Source organism: Hibiscus syriacus, unplaced genomic scaffold, assembly GCF_006381635.1.
Source record: "Hibiscus syriacus cultivar Baekdansim isolate YM2019G1 unplaced genomic scaffold, ASM638163v2 tig00111099_pilon, whole genome shotgun sequence".
Lineage (NCBI taxonomy): Eukaryota > Viridiplantae > Streptophyta > Magnoliopsida > Malvales > Malvaceae > Hibiscus > Hibiscus syriacus.
This window is the reverse complement of record NW_024062984.1, coordinates 543,799-567,360: the sequence shown is the minus strand read 5'-3', so window position 1 is coordinate 567,360 and position 23,562 is coordinate 543,799. Positions and strand designations below refer to the sequence as shown.

At 35.3% G+C, this 23,562-nt stretch overlaps 1 protein-coding gene and 2 pseudogenes across 2 annotated transcripts; 2 read left to right on the top strand and 1 right to left on the bottom strand.

The window, feature by feature from the left end:
- The first annotated feature begins 1,874 nt into the window (after positions 1-1,874).
- Positions 1,875-3,218, top strand: LOC120153206 (probable glucan endo-1,3-beta-glucosidase A6). 2 transcript variants are annotated; one of them, XM_039165207.1, is made up of 3 exons: positions 1,875-2,061; positions 2,169-2,877; positions 2,978-3,218. In XM_039165207.1, the coding sequence occupies exons 1-3, from the start codon at positions 1,890-1,892 to the stop codon at positions 2,985-2,987; spliced, it is 891 nt and encodes a 296-aa protein (XP_039021138.1). In that variant the 5' UTR covers positions 1,875-1,889; the 3' UTR covers positions 2,988-3,218. The 2 variants fall into 2 exon arrangements, with proteins under 2 accessions (XP_039021138.1, XP_039021137.1); XM_039165206.1 differs by having other exon boundaries at positions 2,169-2,873; positions 2,978-3,215.
- A 1,603-nt stretch (positions 3,219-4,821) lies between these two features.
- Positions 4,822-11,772, top strand: LOC120153227 (annotated as a pseudogene).
- Positions 11,773-14,079: 2,307 nt separating this feature from the next.
- On the bottom strand, positions 14,080-16,349 carry LOC120153218 (annotated as a pseudogene).
- Positions 16,350-23,562: the final 7,213 nt, after the last annotated feature.

The following is a 23,562-nucleotide window of genomic DNA, read 5'->3' as shown; positions in this document are numbered from 1 at the left end:
AAAGTGCATTGTTATACTTCTTTACTTGTATCAGTTTTCTTGATAGATCGAATATATTGGAGAGAGATTTATATATTCTAAATATTATAAAAAAAATGGATTTATATAATATGGATAACATGTAACTTAATTGCATCATATATTCTCAAATCATAACCCTTAATTTAAATTAATCATCAAAGTTTTCAATATTTTAATTTTATCTTTAAATTATAATCCTATTTGATTTTTCATTTAAAAATTTTTTGCTAAATAAAAAAATAATTGAAAATAATTTCAAAAGCGAGAAAATAAGAAATTTTGGGGAAAAAAAAGCTTATCCTGCTGATAAAACTTGACCAGCCAAAACAACATCTAGTAATTGTACTACCTTTTTCCCATGTTTCCTTGGATTCTAGATTCATCAGAGACAAGTGCTATTAGACACTGAGTAGAAAGCAAGCAAGAACAAAAAGTGAAAAGTCCCCCACAATCTTCCTCCATTTCGAAGCAAGCATATATTCTAACAAGCCAATAAGAATGGCGATTTTCCCCAAAAATCACCCTTTCCTATTTTATTTCCCTGTAAGACACATTTTCATCTTTATTTTATGATCTAACACCCTTTGCAAGAAGACGCGGCCCATACACCGCGCTTTATGCTGATGTGGCGTCACATATTGAAAGGCACGACCTATGCACCGCATCTTGTTAAACGTGTAAAAAATTGAGTGCCAATTTCGTAAATATGTTTAAAATGGTATCAAATATATAATTAATTTCTGTTATGGTAATATTTGTGTAAAAACGTCAATTTTATTTATTTATTTTTTGTGTGTGAAAAAATCTTTCTACTTTAAAATCTTTGAATTTTTTTTGCAAATTATTTTATAACTCGAATTTTTTTGATTTTTGCATGAAATTACACAATACATATAATATAGTATATGAAAACTTTGAGGGTAATTAATTTAAAATATGAATAATTTTATAAAAGTTTTATAACTAGTATATCAAAATACACAAAATGATTAAGATGCAGTGATGAATATAAGAAAGCAAATGTTAAATAATAAGTTCTCAAATCAAATTCTACTCAAATTTGTTAAGTTCAATAAGTTGTACACACCTCATATATTACTGCCCATTTACCATCTCGTAGAGGTATGTGGTAGTAATTTATATTTCATATATGCAAGCTTTTATTTTCAAGCTTCTTTGTTTCCTCAATTATAATTAAAAATGAATAAATATTATTAATTATTGTTAAAAAATAATAATTAATGAATAATAATTCATTTGATCTCTCAATTGTAATTAAAAGTTTATTTTAATATTTTTTATATTTTTAAACAATTAATTTTAAAAGTCAATAAATTTTTCAAAAATATATGAAATTTATAATTTTTTAAAATATTTCTTATCATCATCATCATTTGTAAAAAAAATATTAGTTATAAAACTTTTATAAAATTATTCATATTTTAAATTACTTACACTCAAAGTTTTTATACACTAGATTATATGTATTATGTAATTTTATGCAAAAATCAAAATTTGTCGAATTATAAAATAATTTGTAAAAGAATATTTAAAGATTTTAATTAACAAAGTTTTTTTGTATGCACACAAAAAAAATAAATAAAAAGGTTGACGTTTTTACACAAATATCACCCTAATAAAAATGAATTACATATTGAGTATTAATTTAAAAATATTTACGAAATTAGCACTCAATTTTTTACACGTTTATGCTCCGTGCCTTTTAACATGTGGTGGTACGGTTAATGGGTCGCGCATTATTACAAAGTGTGTTATATCGGGAAATAAAGATAAAAGGGTACAGGAAAATAAAATGAGAAAGGGTGATTTTTGGGGAAAATCGCCAAGAATCTGATTACATTGCTGCAATGATTGCCTTTGAATCTTCTTTAGTTTCCCTATATATATTTTATACTCATAAACAGCCTCCTTCATTCCCTAGGCATCGCTTAGTTACATCCATGGAGTCAAGGCTCTGCTTAAAGTTTCTCTATGCATTCGTATGCGTTTCAGCCACTATTCTCTTGATCGCTCACTGTGGTATGTAAATTCGTTATTTTTTTTTCATATTGTTTCAAATTCAGTTGAGGGATCTTCAAGGTTGAGTGTATATTGGTATAATTTGTTGTTTCTTTTTGTCTTTAAAGATGCCAGACTTATGGTTCATGCATGGAAGCATCATGGCTCAAGCCTCCATCAAAAGCTAAGAACAACCGATCGTGTTGCCTCGAATGGTGATCCGTATACCCTCGACTCACCTATTTTTCTACCTCCTTTGGACTCTTCATCGTCACCATTTCCTCAGCCTCCCCACTCTCCTACATTAACCCCACAATCACCTTCCCAACCTCCTGCGCCTCCAACAAGTTACGGCCTACCGACACCTCCACCGCCGAGTAACATCATCCGCAGCCCGCCGCTAAGTCCTCCTGAAATAGCTCCTCCGAAACATGGGTTCAACTCACCTAGCATTTTCCCAAGTCCACCTCAACTTCAACCTAGTCCACCAAAACATGTTCCTATGGCCCCTAAGCAGGTTCCGGGCCGACCCGTTTCTGAACCGCCGATGATGAACCCATCACCTCGTCCTCCTCCACACAAAGGGTCACGGTCCGGTGCTTGGTGTGTGGCTAAGCCGACAGTGCCTGATTCGTTGATCCAAGCCGCCATGGATTATGCATGTGGGTCTGGTGCAGATTGCAAGTCGATTCAACCCAACCAGGCCTGCTTCCAACCCAACACAATGATGGCTCATGCATCGTACGCTTTCAACAGTTACTGGCAAAACACAAAGGGGCGTGGTGGCACTTGTGATTTCGGAGGAACCGCCATGCTTGTTACCGTTGATCCTAGTAAGTTTCATTCGATTTTTTCCCTCAAAATCTTAAACTTTCCCATATGCAAATGAAAAGTCTCATTATATGAATTTCTCAATTTTTTTAATGAATTTTGACAGGTTTTGGTAAATGCAAGTTCAGCAACAATTGATCGCACGAAAGAGCCATTTGAGAGACCATTGATTTCAGAGTTTGAACCCGCAGGCTAGATGCGATTTTTACATGGATATAGCTACTTAATTCAGCCATTGAGCTTGGTTCCTATATTCTATTAATCTGATAAGCTTCCATGAAAAGTGTATTTTATATACACGTATATATAATATATATACCCTATGTAGTTAATATGAAAGGTAACAAAAACGCAACTAGTACAGCAGAATGTGAGTTCCCATTGCAATTATAATTAGCAACTTTTGGCATCTGGACAACATGTGTTATAGAAAGAACTATTGAATCAAATTCAATAGGAAATTTCAAAATGATACGAAGAAACTCAACCATTGAGTATTAGATCATACCTTGGGGGGTTGATGCATATGGATCAGACCCATTCCTTAGTATTCATGTAGGCATCTAACAAATTCCACTCTTCACTTCCCTCTTCTGGTTTCTGCATGTCAAACAATTAATTGGCCTCTCATAATCAATTACAACTCAGTAAACATTTTCATATAATGTGTAACAAAGTTTTACTTGTGTGTGTAGTTGTTGTGTTTTGTGTTGGGGGGGGGGGGAGTGGAAGAGGGAAATAGGTAACAAAAGCTTACATGATCATATTCCCAACGCTCTGTTAGAGGGAGACGAACAAGAATACTTTCAATTCGACCTTTACAAGTGGACCGGACTATAAGGTATACAAGCCCATCATAAAGTAAACAAGTAAACTCAATTATAATGTATTATTTTATTGAGTCTATTTACTATTAAAATTTACAATATAGTTTATCGACTATAAGGTTTTATTTTATTGAGTCTTTTGATTATTAAAAGTTACAAAATGATCATTCGACTATTCATATGTTTCAAACTCGTCATTCTCTGTTAAAAAATAACGATCGTTTAAGCTGAACATTAAGCTATTAATTATGATATGATAGATTTGGAGAAACAAGAGAAATGGTGAGTTGGAGAAGAAAATGAGGTGAGGCCCGATCAAAAGGGTTTGAAAATTGAAGAAGAAGAGGTGAGGCTCGATTAAAACGGTCTCACATGACTAAATGGTGTAAAAAAAAAGCTAGATTAACGTGCCACACTTCTATTACTCCAATAACGATTGTTAATGGTCAAGTGATCATGGTATAAATTAGTAATATTAAGTGATTCAATTATTACTTTTAAAACATCAACCAAAAAAACAAACCTACTTAAACATTAGTGATTGTTTATATACTTTAACCATCAAATGTATCGTATGAAGATTATGACAGGATGAGTAAATTAATCTATTTAAAATGTTTAATTTAAAGGATAAAGTATATAAGTGGGCCCCAACTCTAAGGTATTATTTTATTGAGTCCATTTATTATTAAAAGTTACAAAATAGTCCTTCGACTATAAGGTGTTGCTTTGTTGAGTCTTTTTAACAATTAAAGTTACAAAATGCCCACTTGACTATTCATATGTTCCAAAGTCGTCCTTTTCTGTTAAAAAATTAATTGTCGTTTGAGCCAGACGTTAATGTACTGATTGTGATATGATAAAATTTAATCCCAGAATATCAATCGACTGTACAATCAAATGGTTATAGGATCAGGTTTTATCACATCTTAGCCAGCAGATTAATGTTAAACTCAAATGACTATTTTTTTAACAGAAAAAGGATAAGTCCGAAACATATGAATAGTTGAGTGATCATTTTGTAATTTTTAATAGTTAAAGAACACAAAAAATAGCACCATATAGTTGAGGGACTATAGACTTTACCCTAATGTAAACATATCGTAAAAATGGCCTTTGATCTTGAATCCGCCACTTCCAAAAACCTTTGCCGCCATAAATCCTAAACCATGATCATCCCCTCCGCCACTAAGACTAAAACCAATGCCATTCCTCACCGCGAACGAGCTCGGCTTCCTCTTCGAGTCCGCAATCTCCACTCGGTCCCTCTTTTTTGGCCGAGCCACTCACGCCCACATCCTCAAAACTCTTCAAATCCCTCTCCCTTCTTTCCTTTCCAACCACCTTATCAACATGTACTCCAAACTCGATCTCCCTAACGCCGCCCACCTCGCCCTCTTACAAACCCCACCTCGTCTCGTTCCGTCGTCACTTGAACCGCTCTCATTTCGGGTAATGTCCAAAACGGCCTTTTCACTTTCGCTCTCCTCCATTTTTCTCGCATGCAAAGTGAAGGAATATCTCCCAACGATTTCACCTTTCCTTGTGCTTTCAAGGCCTCCGCCTCGCTTCGGCTGCCTGTGGGGAAACAACTTCACTCGTTGGCTTTAAAGTCCTCTCAGATTTTCGATTCCTTTGTTGGGTGTAGTTGTTTCGATATGTATATGAAAACGGGCCTTAGAGATGAAGCAACAAAAGTGTTCGACGAAATGCCTGAAAGTAGTATTGCTATGTGGAATGCAAATATTTCTAATGCAGTGCTTGATGGAAAGCCGAGAACAGCTGTGGATGTCTTTATTCAATTTAGAAGGATCGACAGTGAACCTGATCCGATTACGTTTTGCCTTTTTCTTAATGCGTGTTCGGATGCTTCTTATTTGACATTAGGGAGACAGTTAAATGGATATGTGATTCTAAGAGGTTTTGATAGGAATTTGTCCGTCTGCAATTGGCTTATTGATTTTTATGGCAAGTGTAAGGAGGTGGAAGATGCGAGGATGGTCTTTGATGATATGGAGACAAGAAATGTTGTTTCCTGGTGCTCATTAATATCTGCTTATGGTTAAAACTATGAAGAAGAAAATGCCTATGGAATGTTTTTGGAAGCAAGGAAAGAAGGTGTTGAACCGACTGATTTTATGGTCTCGAGTGTTATCAGTTCTTTAGCTGGGATGGCAGTGCTTGAGTTTCGTAGATTGATTCATGAGCTTGCTTTTAAGGCTTGTGTCGAAGGGAATGTTTTTGTCGGGAGCGCATTAGTCGATATGTATGGTAAATATAGAAGCATCGAGAGCTTGGAGCAAGCTTTCTATGAGATACAGGAGAGGAATTTAGTTAGTTGGAATGCAATGATAGGTAGTTATGCTCATTAAGGGCTTGCCGACATGACTTTATTATTGTTTCAAAACATGATATCTTGGGGTCAAGTTATTCCCAATTATGTGACTTTGGTTTGTGTATTATCGGCTCATAGTAGAGCAGGGGCAGTAAAAATAGGTATGGAGATTTTCGAATCAATGAAGGAGAAGTTTCAGATTCAACCAGGGGCAGAGCATATGCTTGCGTCGTGGACTTGCTTGGGAGAGCTGGTATGGTTGAGCATGCTTATGAGTTCATTAAGAAAATGCCGATTCGTCCAACAATTTCCATCTGGGGTGCTCTTTTAGATGCCTGTAGGGTGTATAAAAAATCGAACTTGGGGAAGATAGCAGCTAAAAAACTATCCAAATTTGATCCTAAGGACTCTGGTAACCATGTGTTGATATCTAATCTATTTGCATCCATCGGCAGGTGGAGGAAGCTGATCTTGTGAGAAAGGAGATAAACGATGTCGGGATCAAAAATGGTGGATGTTGCAGTTGGATCTGTTGGTCAAAGAAAATGGCAGCAGCCGGCTGCTTGAAAAATGGGGGGGCTGCCCAATTTTTTATTTATTTTGTAATAGGGTTAATTACAATATTAGTCCTTAAGCTTCATCTATAAATACCCTAGCTCATTTAGCTTCTAAATCATCCCAAAATCTTCTAGTTCTCTCTCAAGTGTGTTTTGTAAACACCTGTAATTTTCTCTTTAGTAAAAGATCTGCAGCAGTCCGGAGACGTAGGCAAAATTGGTTGAACTCCGTTATCAATTCCGAGTATTATTTTTCCGCTTTTATTTTGCATTCTCACTAATATGGTTATAGGGAAATTACTCGTTACTCGGTTTATTTCCCAACAACTGGTAATCAGAGCTTTTGGTTGTGAATTTTGTCAATTTTTTGCGAGGTTAATATTTATTACTATTCACGTGAATAGTGAATTTCATGAATAGTAAAATTTTGTCGGCGATACGAATTTGTCGACGGAGGTGTTTTAATACACGGTAGTTCGCAAGAATTGTCAGAAACGATCCAAACGAAGCCAGATTCGAGTGGGAGCGATAGCTGCAGACGAAGGGAATGTGAAAATTGAAAAGTTCGATGGTGCGGACTTTGGCTTTTGGAAGATGCAGATTGAAGATTTTTTGTACCAGAAAAATCTATATCAACCTCTATCAGGAAAACAACCAGAGGGCATGAAGAATGAAGACTGGGCTCTTCTCGACAGACAAGCCCTCGGAGTTATCCGATTGACGTTATCCCGCAATGTTGCTTTCAACATTTGAAAGCAAAGGAAAAGACCACGGCGGGTCTTATGGCGGCTCTCTCCTGTATGTATGAGAAGCCATCAGCCTCAAACAAAGTGCACTTGATGAGGCGATTATTCAATTTGCGGATGACGGAAGGGGCATCGATGACACAACACCTAAATGAACTCAACACAATTACAACTCAGTTGAGTTCTGTGGAAATTGAATTCGATGATGAGGTTCGAGCTTTAATTCTCTTATCATCTCTACCAGACAGTTGGAATGCTATTATTACAGCACTTAGCAGCTCGTCGGGAAATAGTAAATTGAAATTCGACGATGTCCGAGATCTGGTACTGAGCGAAGAAATTCGACGGAGAGAATCGGGTGAAGCATCAACCTCCTCAGTCTTGCACACGGAGTCCAGAGGGAGAACTTCAGAAAGAAATTCAAATCGTGGCAGATCCAAATCAAGAACAGGAAAGAAAGATTTTACTTGTTATAATTGTGGCAAGAAGGGTCACTTTAAAAGAGATTGTCGAGTACTGAAGAAAGATATCGTCGTACAGGAATCTGCCAACATGACAGAGGAAACATGTGATGTCATGATTCTAAGCATCAACAGTCCGATTGAATCATGGATCTTGGATTCAGGGGCATCTTTCCACTCCACCTCATGCCGAGAAATCATGGAGAACTATGTCAGTGGTGATTTTAGGAAGGTTCATCTAGCTGATGATGAAACATTGAAGATCGTCGGAAAATGAGACATCCGACTAAAGTTGCCAAACCAGACCACCTGGACGCTGAAAGGAGTGAGACATATTCCTGGCCTCAAAAGAAATCTGATTTCTGTAGGACAGCTTGATGGAGAAGATTATAGTACAACCTTTTCAGGTTGTGAATGGATGATTACTAAAGGAGCACTCGTTATTGCTCGTGGTAAGAAGACTGGCACTCTCTATGTAACCTCAAACTTAGAGAATATCATTGCTGCAGCAGATGCTGATGGAAAATCAAACTTATGACACCAAAGGCTTGGCTATATGAGCGAGAAAGGGATGAAGACGCTTTTGTCAAAAGGGAAACTGCCAGATCTAAAGAATGTAGATGTCAGACTATGTGAGGATTGCATCTTTGGCAAACAAAAGAAAGTCAGCTTTACAAAGATTGGTAAGACACTCAAGGCAGAAAAGTTAGAGTTGGTTCATACTGATGTATGGGGACCATCTCCAGTTCCATCTTTTGCAGGCTCATTATATTATGTCACCTTCATCGATGATTCTACAAGGAAGGTGTGAGTTTATTTTCTAAAGAAGAAATCAGAAGTCTTTGATACCTTTAGAAAATGGAAAGCCATGGTGGAAAATGAGACTGGTCTGAAAGTCAAACGGTTGAGGTTTGACAATGGAGGAGAGTACAAAAATCGTAGATTCAGAGATTTATGCGCAAACAATGGGATCAAGATGGAGACAATAATTCCCATGATACCGCAACAGAATGGCGTAGCAGAGCGCATGAACAGAACTCTGAATGAACGTGCCAAAAGCATGACGATACATGTCGGATTACCCAAATTTCTATAGGCTGAAGCTATCAACACTGCAGCTTACTTGATCAACCGTGGGCCCTCAGTTCCTTTAGATGGCAGAATACCAGAGGAAGTTTGGAGCAAGAAAGAAATAAATCTTTCACACTTAAAAGTGTTTGGTTGTATTTCTTATGTACACATAGATTCTGCTGAAAGAAGTAAACTTGATGCCAAGTCCAACAAATGTGTCTTTGTTGGTTATGGTGGTGATGAGTTCGGTTACCGATTTTGGGACTATGAAAATCGGAAGATCATCAGAAGCAGAGATGTTATTTTCAATGAGAATGTGATGTACAAAGACAGGGCAAACATAGAATCAAGTAGCTCCAATACCAAAGCTGAAACAAAAAAATTTGCTGAGTTCGAGGAGATTTCTAGAAATGATGTTCAGATCAATCCTGAAGCAGTTCAAGAAGAACCAGGTACACCAGAACTGAGACGCTCCTCCAGAATTCCTAAACCAACCCAACGGTATTCTCATTCTTTGCACTACTTATTGCTGACTGACAATGGTGAACCAGAGTGCTATGATGAAGCAATGCAAGTGGAGGATTCAGTCAAGTGGGAGTCTTCCATGAAAGATGAGATGGACTCGCTTATGTCAAATCAGACGTGGGAATTAGCCGAATTACCACCAGGCAAGAAAGCACTCCATAACAAGTGGATTTACAGGATCAAAGAAGAGCACGGTGGGAGTAAACGCTACAAAGCGAGATTGGTTGTCAAAGGTTTTCAGCAAAAAGAAGGTATTGACTACAATGAAATTTTCTCTCTAGTCGTGAAACTGTCTACAATCATACTGGTGTTGAAAATTGTAGCTGCAGAAAATTTACATCTTGAGCAGTTAGATGTAAAGACAGCTTTCCTTCATGGTGATTTAGAGGAAGAAATCTATATAAGGCAGCCAGAAGGCTTCATAGAGGCATGCAAGAAAAACCTAGTATGCAGGTTGAAAAAGAGCTTGTATGATTTAAAACAAGCTCCTAGACAGTGGTACAAGAAGTTCGATAGTTTCATGAGTAGCAGTGGTTTTACCAGATGTCAACCAGATCATTGTTGTTACATCAAGAGGTTCGACAATAGCTTCATTATTTTATTGTTGTACGTTGATGACATGCTCGTTGCAGGCTCAGACATACAAGAGATTATAAACTTGAAGCAAAAATTATCGAAGCAGTTTGCTATGAAGGATCTGGGCGCTGCAAAGCAGATTCTTGGGATGAGGATTAAGAGAGACACAAAGTCGGGGACTTTGATGTTATCACAGGCTGAGTACATCAACAAAGTACTCTCCAGGTTCAACATGCAAGATGCTAAACTAGTAAGTACACCTTTAGGTGTTCATTTTAGACTCTCCAAAGAACAGTCACCAAAGACAGAGGAAGAACGTGCACACATGGTGAAGGTGTCGTATGCCTCAGCAATTGGAAGTCTGATGTATACCATGGTTTGTACCAGACCATATATTGCTCAAGTAGTGGGAGCTGTTAGTAGGTACATGAATAATCCGGGCAAGGTACACTGGGAAGCAGTCAAATTGATCCTCAAATATCTGCGGGGTACCACAAACAAAGCACTTTGTTTCAAATGTGGAGATACGATACTGACAGGCTATGTAGATACTGACTTAGCCGGAAATGTTGACATCAGAAAGAGCACTGCAGGGTATGTCTATACTCTCGGAGGTGCTGCATTGAGTTAGGTTTCTCAACTACAGAAGATAGTTGCTCTCTCCACAACTGAAGCAGAATATGTTGCTGTTACGGAAGCCAGCAAGGAGATATTTTGGCTCCAAAGTTTCTTGAAAGAGTTAGGCAAGAAACAAGAGAACAATGTTTTGTATTGCGACAGTCAAAGTGCTATACATCTAGCAAAGAATCCGTCTTTTCATTCCAGGACGAAGCACATACAATTGAGATATCATTTTATCCGGTCTCTTCTGGAAGATGAGATTTTGAAACTTGAAAAGATCAGTGGAGCTGAAAATCTGGCAGACATGTTGACAAAGACGGTGACTACAGACAAACTGAAGTTATGTTCAGCTTCAATTGACATGCTAGAATAAAAGACCAGAAATACTGCTGCATTGATCGAGGTGTGAAGACAGATTGAAATCAGTCTTCAAGTGGGAGATTGTTGGTCAAAGAAAATGGCAGCAGCCAGCTGCTTGAAAAATTGGGGGGTGCCCAATTTTTTATTTATTTTGTAATAGGGTTAATTACAATATTAGTCCTTAAGCTTCAGCTATAAATACCCTAGCTCATTTAGCTTCTAAATCATCCCAAAATCTTCTATTTCTCTCTCAAGTGTGTTTTGTAAATACCTGTAAATTTTCTCTTTAGTAAAAGATCTGCAGTAGTCCGGAGACGTATGCAAAATTGGCTGAACTCCGTTACCAATTTCGGGTATTATTTTTCCGCTTTTATTTCGCATTCTCACTAATCTTGTTATAGGGAAATTACTCGTTACTCGGTTTATTTCCCAACAGGATCACAGTGAAGACAAAGTCCACATCTTCCAAGCAAAGGATACTTAACATGAAATGAATTCTAAGATTCATGAGAAGTTGGCTAAACTCGGGAATTACATTAAGGCTGCCGGCTACGTTCCAGACATCGATTTTGTGCTCTTCGACGTAGAAGAAGAAGAAAAAATGTTAAAGGTTGGGTACCATAGTGAGAAAATTGCTCTTGCCTTTGGTCGTATAGCTATACTTCCCGCAGTACCTATAAGAATCACAAAGAACCTTAGAATCTGTGGAGATTGTCATAGTGCCTTCAAGTTTATATCAGGCATTGTAGGGAGATTGTGAGAGATAATAACCGATTTCATCGATTTAAGGGCGGGCAATGCTCGTGTAGAGATTATTGGTGAATAGTTTATACGACCAGGAAACTTTTTAATGAAATATAATCAATAGTTTTTGTTTCATGAAAAATAATTTCTAAGTCACTGATAGAATTAAAAAAAAAGTACACATGGTCTGTAAGGTTATATTTTTTTTTCTAATATTTGAGTCAATAGATTTTTAGAAATTACAAAACATTTATTTGAGTCAATGAAATATAATCTATACTTTCTCCTCATAATCAAAACGAAAACCCTTGATCTCTGTTCTTCATTCCAACTATAAATTAAACTTCAACTTCTAAATTTTATTTAAATAATTATTTATTTTCTAACAATTTTAAAATTAAATAATTTAAAGGTAAATTATACCAGTGACCATCCAACTATAGCCCCTTTTAATTTTGACCACCATTTTATAATTCTTTTCAATCAAACCATCCAACTATTTAATCAAGTCACTAGCCGTTAACAGAAGTGATAATGTGACAGTTAGTAAATTGGTAAGATGACACATTTAGTCACTGTTACTTATATATTCTATCAATTTGGTCCTAATTTTAACAAATTAAATAAATTTATTCGAATCAAATCATGCCAAGTGTCACCATTCAATTGGAGGATTTACTTTATTTTAATTTAATAATTTTATTTCGCACCAATCAAATAAAATTAAAAAAGTTGAAATGGGAGAGCAAGGGAATCAAACTTGGGTCTTTTGGGTGGGAAAGCAGCAGTTTAACCACTGAACCAAGCAGACCCTTTGGATTAGAATGCACTACAAATGCTATATATACTGAATACTAGTTTAACCTTAAATTTTTATTATTTTATATATCTTAAATTAAATTCACATATTAATTAAATTAACATCTAAACATTAAAAATATATATTTTATTCTTATCTTAACTTTAAAATATATTTTATTCTTATCTTAACTTTAAAATATATTTTATTCTTATCTTAACTTTAAAATCCATTTTATTCTTATTTTAACATAAAAATATATTTTAATTTTTATTAACTTTAAATAATTTATTCTTACCTTAACTTAAATATTATATTTTATTATAATAATATTTTAAAATTAAGATAAAATAAAATATATTTTTAAATGAAAATAAAATTAATATAAATATTTTTAAATAAAAAAATAAAATATACATGTTAAGTTAAATATAAGAATAAAATATATTTTTTATGTTAAAATTAGGATAAATCATATTTAATAATTTAAGGTAAGATTGGAATATATTTAATAATTTAAGTTAAGAATATAATATATGTAATAAGTTAAAATAAAAATAAGATATATTTTTAAAAGTTAAGATAAAAATAAAATGTATTTTTAAGTTATGATAATTAAAATAATTTAAGCTAAAATAAAAATAAAATATATTTTTGATAGAATATTTTTATTTTAAATTATTTAATCTATTTTATAAGATATATAAAATATATCTTTTTAAGTTAAAATAAGAACAAAATATATTTTAAAGTTAAGATAAGAATAAATATATATGTTTAACGTTTAGATGTTAATTTAATTAATATGTGAATTTAATTTAAGAAATATAAAATAATAAAAATTTAAAGTTAAATTCGTAGTGTGTTTTAATGCAAAGGGTTTGCTTGGTTCAGTGGTTAAAATGCTACTTTCCCACCCAAAAGACTTAAGTTTGCTTCTCTTGCTCTCCTATTTCAACTTCTTTAATTTTATTTCCACCAGAGGGTGACATGTGTCACCTTCTAATTGGTGCAAAATAAAATTATTAAATGAAAATAAAGTAAACCCTCCACACATAGCACGATCTGATTCAAAGATTAAATTTATTTAATTTGTTAAAATTAGGACCAAATTGATAGAATATATAAATAATAATGACTAAATGAATAATTTTACCAATTTTACTAACTGCCACTTCCGTTAATGGCTAATGTCTTGAATGAATGCATTTAAATAATTGGGTGACTTGATTGATAAAAATTCAAAAATAATGGTCAAAATAAAAAGAGGCTATAGTTGGATGGTCACTAGTATAGTTTACCCATAATGTATCCCTATAATTTCATCCTTCATTCATAAGTTGCAGTAAATGATAAAGATTGATGGACTCCTCGAACGTGAATGCACACGATCAAAACGTGGCCTCGTTAAAAGTTTAGTTATGTAAGTCAAAGTCTAACTAACTCCACCTTTATTAAAAACACTTTTGCTGAAGACGGATTTCTTGACTGCTCTCTGCATTACACGTAACTCCAACATGAAAAATTAAACATTTTCTTTTTGCCTTTTTTTTCTTCAACTTTTCGATCGAAAATCAAAACTGCGTACCCTTCTTCCTCAAATGATTAAAAAATATAATAAAGAATGGAGAGCGATCTTAGTTTCTTCTAATTTGCGGCAAAATTACTGAAATTGCTGATTTTTATTGTTGCCATTGCTATTGCTGTTACTAGTGGTGGTGGTGGTAGTGACATTGCCATTGCCATTGTTGTTGGTGGTGGACGTGAGGTTCGCACCATTTATTAGTGATGTTGCTGGTGTGAGAGCTCCCGATAATAGAAGTGATTGCGGCGGCTAAAGCGGCGGTGAAGTTGGGGTCCGTCGCGATGGCAGCGGTGGCAGCATTAACGGTTTCGGCAAGTGAATTTTGTCGACCTTGTTGAAGTTGGTGATTCATTTGAGGTTGTTCAATGTTGTGAGACATTTGTAAACCAGAGAATTTGGATTGGTTGTAAAGTGCCTGGCCGAAAATTTGAGGCAGCAACGGTGAGGCCTGGGGATTGGGGTGCGATTGTGGGTTAGGGAATGGGACCTGGAATTGGCCTTCGGGTGTGGGGAACTGTAAAGGGTTCGGGGTCTGGGTGAGGTCCAAGGTGACAGTGGGGAATGGGGCGGAAGCTGATATAGTGGCCATGCTAGAAGAGCATGGGAGGACAGTTCTTGTGAGGAAATTTGAGTTCATTAGTCCATCGGCACTGGACATTGAACCCGATAACAACATTCGTGCTGCCGATGATGTCGTCGACGCCATTGCCATTGCTGCCGGAGGCAAAGGGTGGTTGTGGTTGCCTTCGTAGGTTGTTATTAGAATTGTTCGATCTTCTGCGCATCTTTGTACCTGTAACATTCAACATCATTTTAATATTGCGATTATTTATTAACTCCAAAATGATTTACAGATCAAAAGTAATTAAAAAGGAAACCTGTTTTCTAACTGGGCAACCAGCTGCCATGGTACACCGATAATATGCTCTAGGACATGGATTTCCTTTCGCCATTTTCTGTCCATACTTTCTCCATTGACATCCATCTGTGATCTTTTTAAGAATGAATAAAAATCCGATCAATTTAATGCATGAAAACGAGGTTGTGAATTATGTGTAAGTTATATAATTCGATTTAATAGAGAGAAAAAAATACCATGGGAGCCTCTGATCTTGCTCTAACTGAAACTCGTGCCTTCCTCATGGTAGCCTCAGTTTGATCAACATTTTTCGAGGAATTAAACCTGGGAACCTTATTACCATCAGGACTATCTTCTCTTCCGGTTCCTCGATCGTCTTCGCTATTCCCACGCTTTCTCGATCTGAAGTCCTTGGAAGTTATCTCCGCATTAGACGACCCTGACCGATCGTGACTCCTCTCGTCCGTCGACGATAGCGACGGTTCATCCGTGTCAACTTCTGGAGCAGCAGCGGCTGCTAGACCAAGATCCATAAACTGTCTCGGCACCATTTGTCCTCCATTACATTTCTTTTGTTCCTCGGGTTTTTCAACTTTTCCATCTTGCTGTTGCTGCATAAGGGTGACCAGATGTTTTTGAACCGTGTTGTAGTTTCTCGTCACTTGGCTCAGCATTTCCTTTAACCTTTGATTCTCCATTTTCATTCGATCAAACTCAACTTGTAAAACAGATAGCTGAAACAAAAAGAAATCAATGGCACGTAAAACAAGCTTACAACAAGATTTTAAATTAATCGAAATCCCGAATTATCCAGTTTTTAATAAAATAAAATACCTCATTTTTAGCTCTTTTATCTTCCATGTTTGAGGAGATCCCATCATCTACCGTGGATTGATCGCTACTCGTGTTCGTAGTTAATAAATTCAGACCAGTCTGAAAATCAACAACAAAATGTATCTGAATTATAATTCATCGATTCGCTAGTGAGATTAATGAATAATAATTAAAAAAAAAACCGTGGGCACGTGACTTACGTTAACGTTAAGCTCGAGGGCAGTTCGATCGATGGAGTCATTGATCTCTGCATTGGCATGATCTGAACCATCGACGTCGTCCGTGAGTTTACGGTTCTTCTCGGCGAAGAAATCCATTTCGCCGATGACCCTACGCGGGTGTTCATCGCGAGAACAGTTGAGATTAACGGGGAACTGAATGGTGTTGGGCGGTGGAGGAGACATGTTTGCCTTGGAAGCATCATCCATGGCGGGCACAGTGCAGAAGTTGCTGTTGATGAGGACGATGTTTGGTTTAGTGTCTTCTTGTTCGGGAAAGGAATTGAGGACAGTTGGGATGTGAAGGAAAAAGGAAATATTGGGATCTGAATCAATGGGGAGTCCACTGAGTTTGGCCATAAATCAAGAGGAAGAGAAGCGATAAGTCTTTGAAAGGGGCAACGGACCAGGCAATAAAAAGGGAGTTGAGACTTTGAAGAAGACCAAACTGTAGTAAATATATTAAGTGAATGCCTTTTTTTCAATATTTCTTCTTCCTTTTTTCCTATATAAAGTAATACTTTTAGATTTATTTTCATAAAAATCCTTACATGATATAAATAGTCAAAGTGTCAAACATTATGTATTTAGTAAACATAAAAAAATATATTATAAAAAGTAAATATAAAAAATACAATTTTTTCATAAATATTATAGATATATACCATTCACATTTTGTTAACACAACACACTATAATCAATAAGTATTTCCTTAATTTGGATTGAATATAAGAGATTAAATTATTTAATTTCAAAATAAATATGATCTTGAAAAATAATTAAATTATAAAATTAGAGAAATAATAGCTTAATTTTATCAATTTTAAAATTAAAATTTTGAAAAGTTAAATTATAAAATTCAAAGATCAATATTTAATTTTAGTAATGTTAAACTTGATATGATTTTAAAAAATAATTAAATCAAATTTTTTAAAAGAAGTCAAAACCTAATTTTAAAATTATCAGTGATTTTTAATAATTCCAAGATAATCAATTCAATTTTAATATTTTTTTCCGAATAATAAATAAATAAATCTAATTTTAATTTTAGCTCCATTTAAGATTAATTAAATATGATCCGAACTAATATAACCTTTAACCGAAGTGAAAGAGACATATGGCAATGCCCAAATGGAAGGAAAGAAAATCGTTTGAATTTTGATGATTTCTTCTTCCTTCCTCTGTGTAAAATGGTAAATAAAAGTATGGTCAAAAATAAATAAACACATCGGAGATTGACGCGTTCAAACGACTCACCGCCCTGAACGGCCCTGCGGTGAAAAAAATATCTGAGTCAACGGACTCTGATGAAGAAATGGGCCCACTCGTTTTTCTTTGACTTAAAAACTATTCCACGTGTGTTTGGTTCGTATACCCGAAGCTAACGGTTTGACTACGTCGGGCTTTTCTCACGTGGCATGGACTGAACTGAAATCCCTCGTATCCTTCCTCACCACTACTTATTTTTTCTTCCAAGAGTTTAGGTTTGACTAAAGTAAATAAATATTAAAATATCAAACTTTGTCTTCGTGTCAGAAATTATGATAATAGTTATGATTTTTCTATTAAATTTTAAATTTATTTTTAAATAGTACGAATTAATGTAATAATGTTTTAAGTATTATTAATTGGGTGTAAACACGTAAAAAACGTGAATCATTTAATTGGGTCTATTTTATAATTAAATATTATTAATTAGTAGAAACTCTCGTGTTTCTCAGATCATCTCTTTGATTTTTCAGAATTCAAATCAAATATCGCTACCAAAATAATAACTACCGGACCTCATTGTTGACAACTTAACATTTGACCAATCAATGATAGTAATTAATAGGGATGGCATGTGTCGGGTCGGGTCGGATTTTTGGTCAATCCGACCCGACCCAAGAACAATGACTCCTCCACCCGAAATCTGATCGACCCGTATAATATATACCCTAACCAGACCCATTTTTTTTAAATAAATTCGAACTGACCCGAAATAATAAAAAATATTATTTTTATTAAAAATATATATATAGAGGGGAATTATTGTAATGATTCCTAAATATATAAGGTAAACTTATATTTCTTCGGGGTCGAGTCGGGTATTTTTCACTCTAAACCCGAATCCGACTCGAGCCCAATTTTTTTTTAAATCTAATCCGATCGGGTTGGAACCCATTGGATTTGGGTCCCGTGCCTATCCCTAGTAATTAATGGTCCAAATAGATTTCACCAGGAATGGACGCATAATTTAAAAATTATGTCAGAATGTGAAACTTAAGAAATTATACTAAAATACCTTAGGAGTGTAAAGTTAGACAATCAATAAAAAATACAAAGATAAAATCTAAAATATAAGAGAATTAAAAATTTCTACGGGTGCAGTCCATCTCTAGATGTCGTTTGTCTAATTCTTAGAGTACATTAAATTTGATATTAAAACATTATAATAAAAAAATAAATTTTATTAAATATATAATATAAACTATCAATGTATTTGTCAACACACCTTTTCGTCATACTAGGATTCAAACTCCTAAAAATAAGATATAATTTTGCTAGGATTCAAACTCCTAAAAATAGGATAGAGTTCTACTATTATTTAAACTCCTAAAGATAGGATCCACAAGTATTATAAATAGTCATTGTAACTCACTATTGTAACACATTCGGAGAATGATATACGAAATACCAAGCAAAAAATTACAAGCAACTCGTAGCCATTTTTCGAAGCATTTATATTTTGAAAGGTAAAGTTCATACCTTCACAAGTTATTTTTCATTACCCTTGTTGTGTTTTGATTCGAAAGAAAACTGAGAGAAGTGTTTTTGGCCGATGAACGGGGGCGTTTTCGAGATCTATTTTTGTAGATCTAGTCCCTGAGGCTTGTGTTTTTTAAAAACTATTCGAATTTTTATAAACGGGTCGTGTGGATCCGCGTGTTTTGTCTTTTTTTTCAATTGGCTTTTAGTTTTGACCCCTAATTTATTTTTTATTTTAATTTAACCCTTATTATTTATATGTATATATATATATATATTTAATTATATTTTATTTATTTATTTATTATATTTTTTTTCATTTTTCTTTGTGTTATATTATATTATTTTCCTATTATTATATATATATATTATATTATTATTTTTTATCTATGTTAACTTATTTACTATATTTTTTTACTATATTTTCCTAACGTTATATATATATATATTCTTACTTCATTTTATTTTATATTTCTATGATTACTATTTTTTTAGTTAATATTATATGTATATTTATTTTTCATTTATTTATTATTGTTACTATTTAGTATTTTATTTTATTTTATTTATACTATTTATTTATTTTCATTATGTTTTTAGTTTCTTTGCTCTTATTATTATTTTTTTTAAAAACATTTTACCTTTTTTATTCTTTTTTGTATATATATTTTATTCTTCATTTATTTTATTTTAATCAATTTCATTTTTTTATATTTGTTTCATCCAATTATTTTATGTTTATTATTATTGGTTTCATTTATTTCCTTGGTTTACTCTTTAGTTTTGTTACTTTCTTTTATTATTATTATTTTCTTTTAACATCTTATTTTAATTTTTAAGGGTATTTCCGTAAACTCATTAAGGGTAAGTAATTCGGATCAAATTTTACCTTTTAATTTAACTTGCAATTTTCTTAATCAAAGACAACTGGAAATTACGTAGTACCGAAAGGGCGGTTCAAGGGTGTTAATCCTTCCTTGACCGTAACCGACTCCCGAACCCGACACATTTTTGGAAAGACGCAGATCAGGTAAGAAATAGGGTATCCGATCAACCCATTTGTTTTAAATAAATGATCGGTGGCGACTCCCAATCTACATTTTCATGTCGAAACCCAATTCTGGGGCCCAACCGAAAGATGGTTACGACAGCTTGGCGACTCCGCTGGGGACACAAGTAAGTGAGTCAGGCTAAGGTAATTTCCAGTTGTCTTTTTAATGAAAAGGTAAGTTTAAATTTTAAGGTAACATTTTGATCTTTATTTCTTACTTTTGATTATATTTTTTCGAGTAAATAGTTGAACTGACCGTTTTCTCAATGATTTCAGCCTTTCAAACTTTTTCATCTAAAGGCTCTATACCCGAGCTCCGAACCCGTTTTAAGTGGGGGTGAAAGCGACGCATTCGTGTGAATTTATTCATCGTATGGGCATAGCAAGTAACCTTCGGGATTCATATACCTTATGCCTTCGTGTGAATTTATTCTCCGTAAGGGCATAAGGGAATGTATCCTCCCGAGTTTAACTTAGTCCACACAAGCTTGTAATGGGCTTAAGACTAAGGGTTTGGTAAGCCCAAGGGGGCACCAACAAGGAGAACTCGGGTACCGTTTTTTTTAGAACCTAAACCGGGAGACTATGGAGAAATAGAGCATACCCCAAAACCTCATTTCAAACCCTAGGATGCCAGAATTATTTCATGCTTTACTTTCTGTTCAAAGCATGTGAACTAGAAATTTATGCGGTTAGGACTTGTTCAAAATCAACTTGCGGGATAGAGATCATGTCCGGGTAGGAATAATAAGCATGTGGGGTAGATATCATGTGGGGTAGGACTTTTATTTTCATGATTGCTTTGATTATTATCTTTACCTTACTAACTCTTTTCATTTTTTTCCTCTCTTTTATTTTATTTCCATCATCTGCATCATTCAAAAGAGGTGATGATCTACCAAAAAACGTGTTCGTTAACCATAAATAATCTGCATTAATAGACAAAGGTGTTGTAATACAGGAGATTAAAAACCCCGAGGAACGACTATGGTCCGAGAAGACTCAGAAAGAAAAGGGAGTCAGTCTTCAAGGAAGTTATGTGTCAGAGCTTGTTAGCTATGCCTCTATCAGCCTAAAACAGAACAATGTGCAAGAACTTCGAGACATCTGGGACAGTTGGAAGAATGATCGAAAACAGAAGTTTAGTCAGCGGTATGGTGACATTGCACTTTTGCTTCATGTTAAGACCGGTGAGCCCTTAATCAGAGCCTTGGTTTAATTCTTGAACCTGGGATATAGTTGCTTCACTTTTAACCAAGAGGACATGGTACTTACCATCGAGGAGTATACTACACTATTGCACTGTGAAAGCATTAAACTGGAGCAAGCCTACATCAAACACATCAAGAGTCAGCCTTTCAAGAACAGACTGGCTAAGATTGCAGGAGTTGATGAAAAGTGGGTGACTGACCAACTCCGAAACAAAGGTAACGGGAAAGGAATTCAGTGGATCCACATAAGGAAACTAATGAATGACCACCCTGATGAATGGAAGACTATATACCTTTTTTGCACTAGGTCTGTATGGCTTGATCATCTTTCCGAAGATTTTGGGATGCATTGACGCAGCCATGGTGGAACTGTTTGAGCAACTTCCGAAACGAGTCGACCCAGCACCAACCATCTTTGCCGAGACCTTTCAGTCTCTCAACCATTGCCGAAGAGCTGACGGAGATAGATTCATCGGATATGTTCAGCTCCTTCAAGTCTGGATTCACAACCACTTCTGGAAGACTAATTGGGTTGTCTACCGTCGATTTAGCACTACGTATTCACCTTTGAGAGAGTTCATCACCATGAAATGGCATGAAGGAACTTCAAAAGAGAAGTGGATGAAAGTCTTCACTCATCTATCAAGACCGAGATATTACTTGGAGAGCCCCCTGGTTGTTCCTCAGTGACGTTCTTTTCTAATGTGGGGACTCTGACACTATGACCTTACCTGAACTTTGGGATGTAGCTGGGTATGTTCCATTGTTAGCACTTAGACATTATGGGGCACGTCAGTTTGTCCCAGCAACATGCGGTCTAGCTAAATCAAAGTTTGAGTATCACTGTGACAACTATAAGAAGATGATCAAGGAAACAGTCGATTCATGGAAGAAAGTATTTCGGATGGATGTGGTAACTACCAGAAACATGCTTGCTCCGGACTATGTGGAGTGGCGAAGATTGAGGAAAAATGATAATATTCTGGTGCCAGACTGTGAGGACACACGGACCATAGAGGAACATCTCAGGCTCGTCTATTCTGGACTTGAGATAGCCAAAACAGAGTTTGAAGCTGTGAGCAATGAGCTGGGGAAGAGGATAAAGGAACTTGAAGCTGAGCGCTATCAGTGGAATCTAGATGTCGACTCTCAGAAAGATCGAGCAGACAAACTAGAAAGAGAATAAAAAAGAGTCTGTTTAGAGCTCGAAGACTTGAGAAAGGGGTATCAAGATAAAGTCAAGAATAACTCCAAGTTGAAAGTGGCTTCTAAATACTGGAATGAGAGAGCTTGGAAGGAACAGATGAAGACTGCCCAGAGGCACTTAGCAGGCAGTCAGCATCAAAACTAATGCATGAGAATCCGGATGGCTGATCTGGAGAAACAACATGAGAGAGATGGCAAAATAATAGCTGAGTTAGAAGCTATTGTAGATGGGTTCAAGAAGTAAGCAAGCAAGCTTCAGATAGTGCCCTTCGACGGATGTTTACAGTGGCGTTTCCGTTGGGAGCAAGCACAACAAAGGGTGAAGGCCAGAGACGCAGTCATCCGAGACTTCCTAGATCAAGTACAGAAGGCAGCTCGCCATCTACACGGCCTGGCAAGGGAAGCTGGAGTGGTCCAACAAGGCATACAACCAGTGACAGATGAAAACAGAAGACTTGTCAACCTGTTGGAAGCTGTTTGGGGTCTAGAGGATTTAGTCCGAATGTACCTTTGATTGTTTTTATGTCTTTTACAAGATAAAACATTTTTGTCGAAATAAGGATTATTTATAATAATGGACACTTTTCTGGATCAATGCCTCGAACATTTCATGCATTTTTTTCATTTTGCGTTGTGCATCTACATTTCATTTTTAAGCATTTTCATAAACATGAAATTTCTTCATGGAAGATTCGATGAAGTGGTTTTAACCACATGACACCACATGGAAGCAAGATTGTAACATCAAAAGAAAAAAACTGAAAACAATACAGTGGGAGCATGATCAGCTGATTGTAGGACAAAGCCTGCCAGGATGATCTAAGAAAAGAATCCCCATATCCTAAGGGCTACGATGTTGAAGCTGTTAGCTCTTACCACATAAAAAGCCCCAAACATTCCTCTGAAAACTGTAAAGCGCTTGCCGAAGAAGGGGGCGTGGCATATACAATTTGCACTTAGAGGATTGTTTTGTTTGAACACGTCTTTGATCTTTCATGTTTTCTTAATCTTTTAAATGATTGAATTTATGCTGCTTTCTAAGGTGGAGCAATTGAACAAATTTTAATCTTTAGTTCTTTCGAATATTAAATGAATTAATGATTCTTTTAATTCTTCAAGAATTATAGTTTTTTGACATATGGAAAGACTAGACATTTCTTACCCTGTCTCAAACCCCATAATAAAATACCTTGATTCTTTACCCAAAACAACTCGTGGTCATTACCAAAAGACGAAATTTTGACATTACCTCCTTTTGAAATTCTTGAACATTGCCTTTATCTTTTAGATCACACCACTGTATTTTTTAGACTCAAAAATAACCTTTCTTACCATTAAAACCCAAGGCATTGAGTTG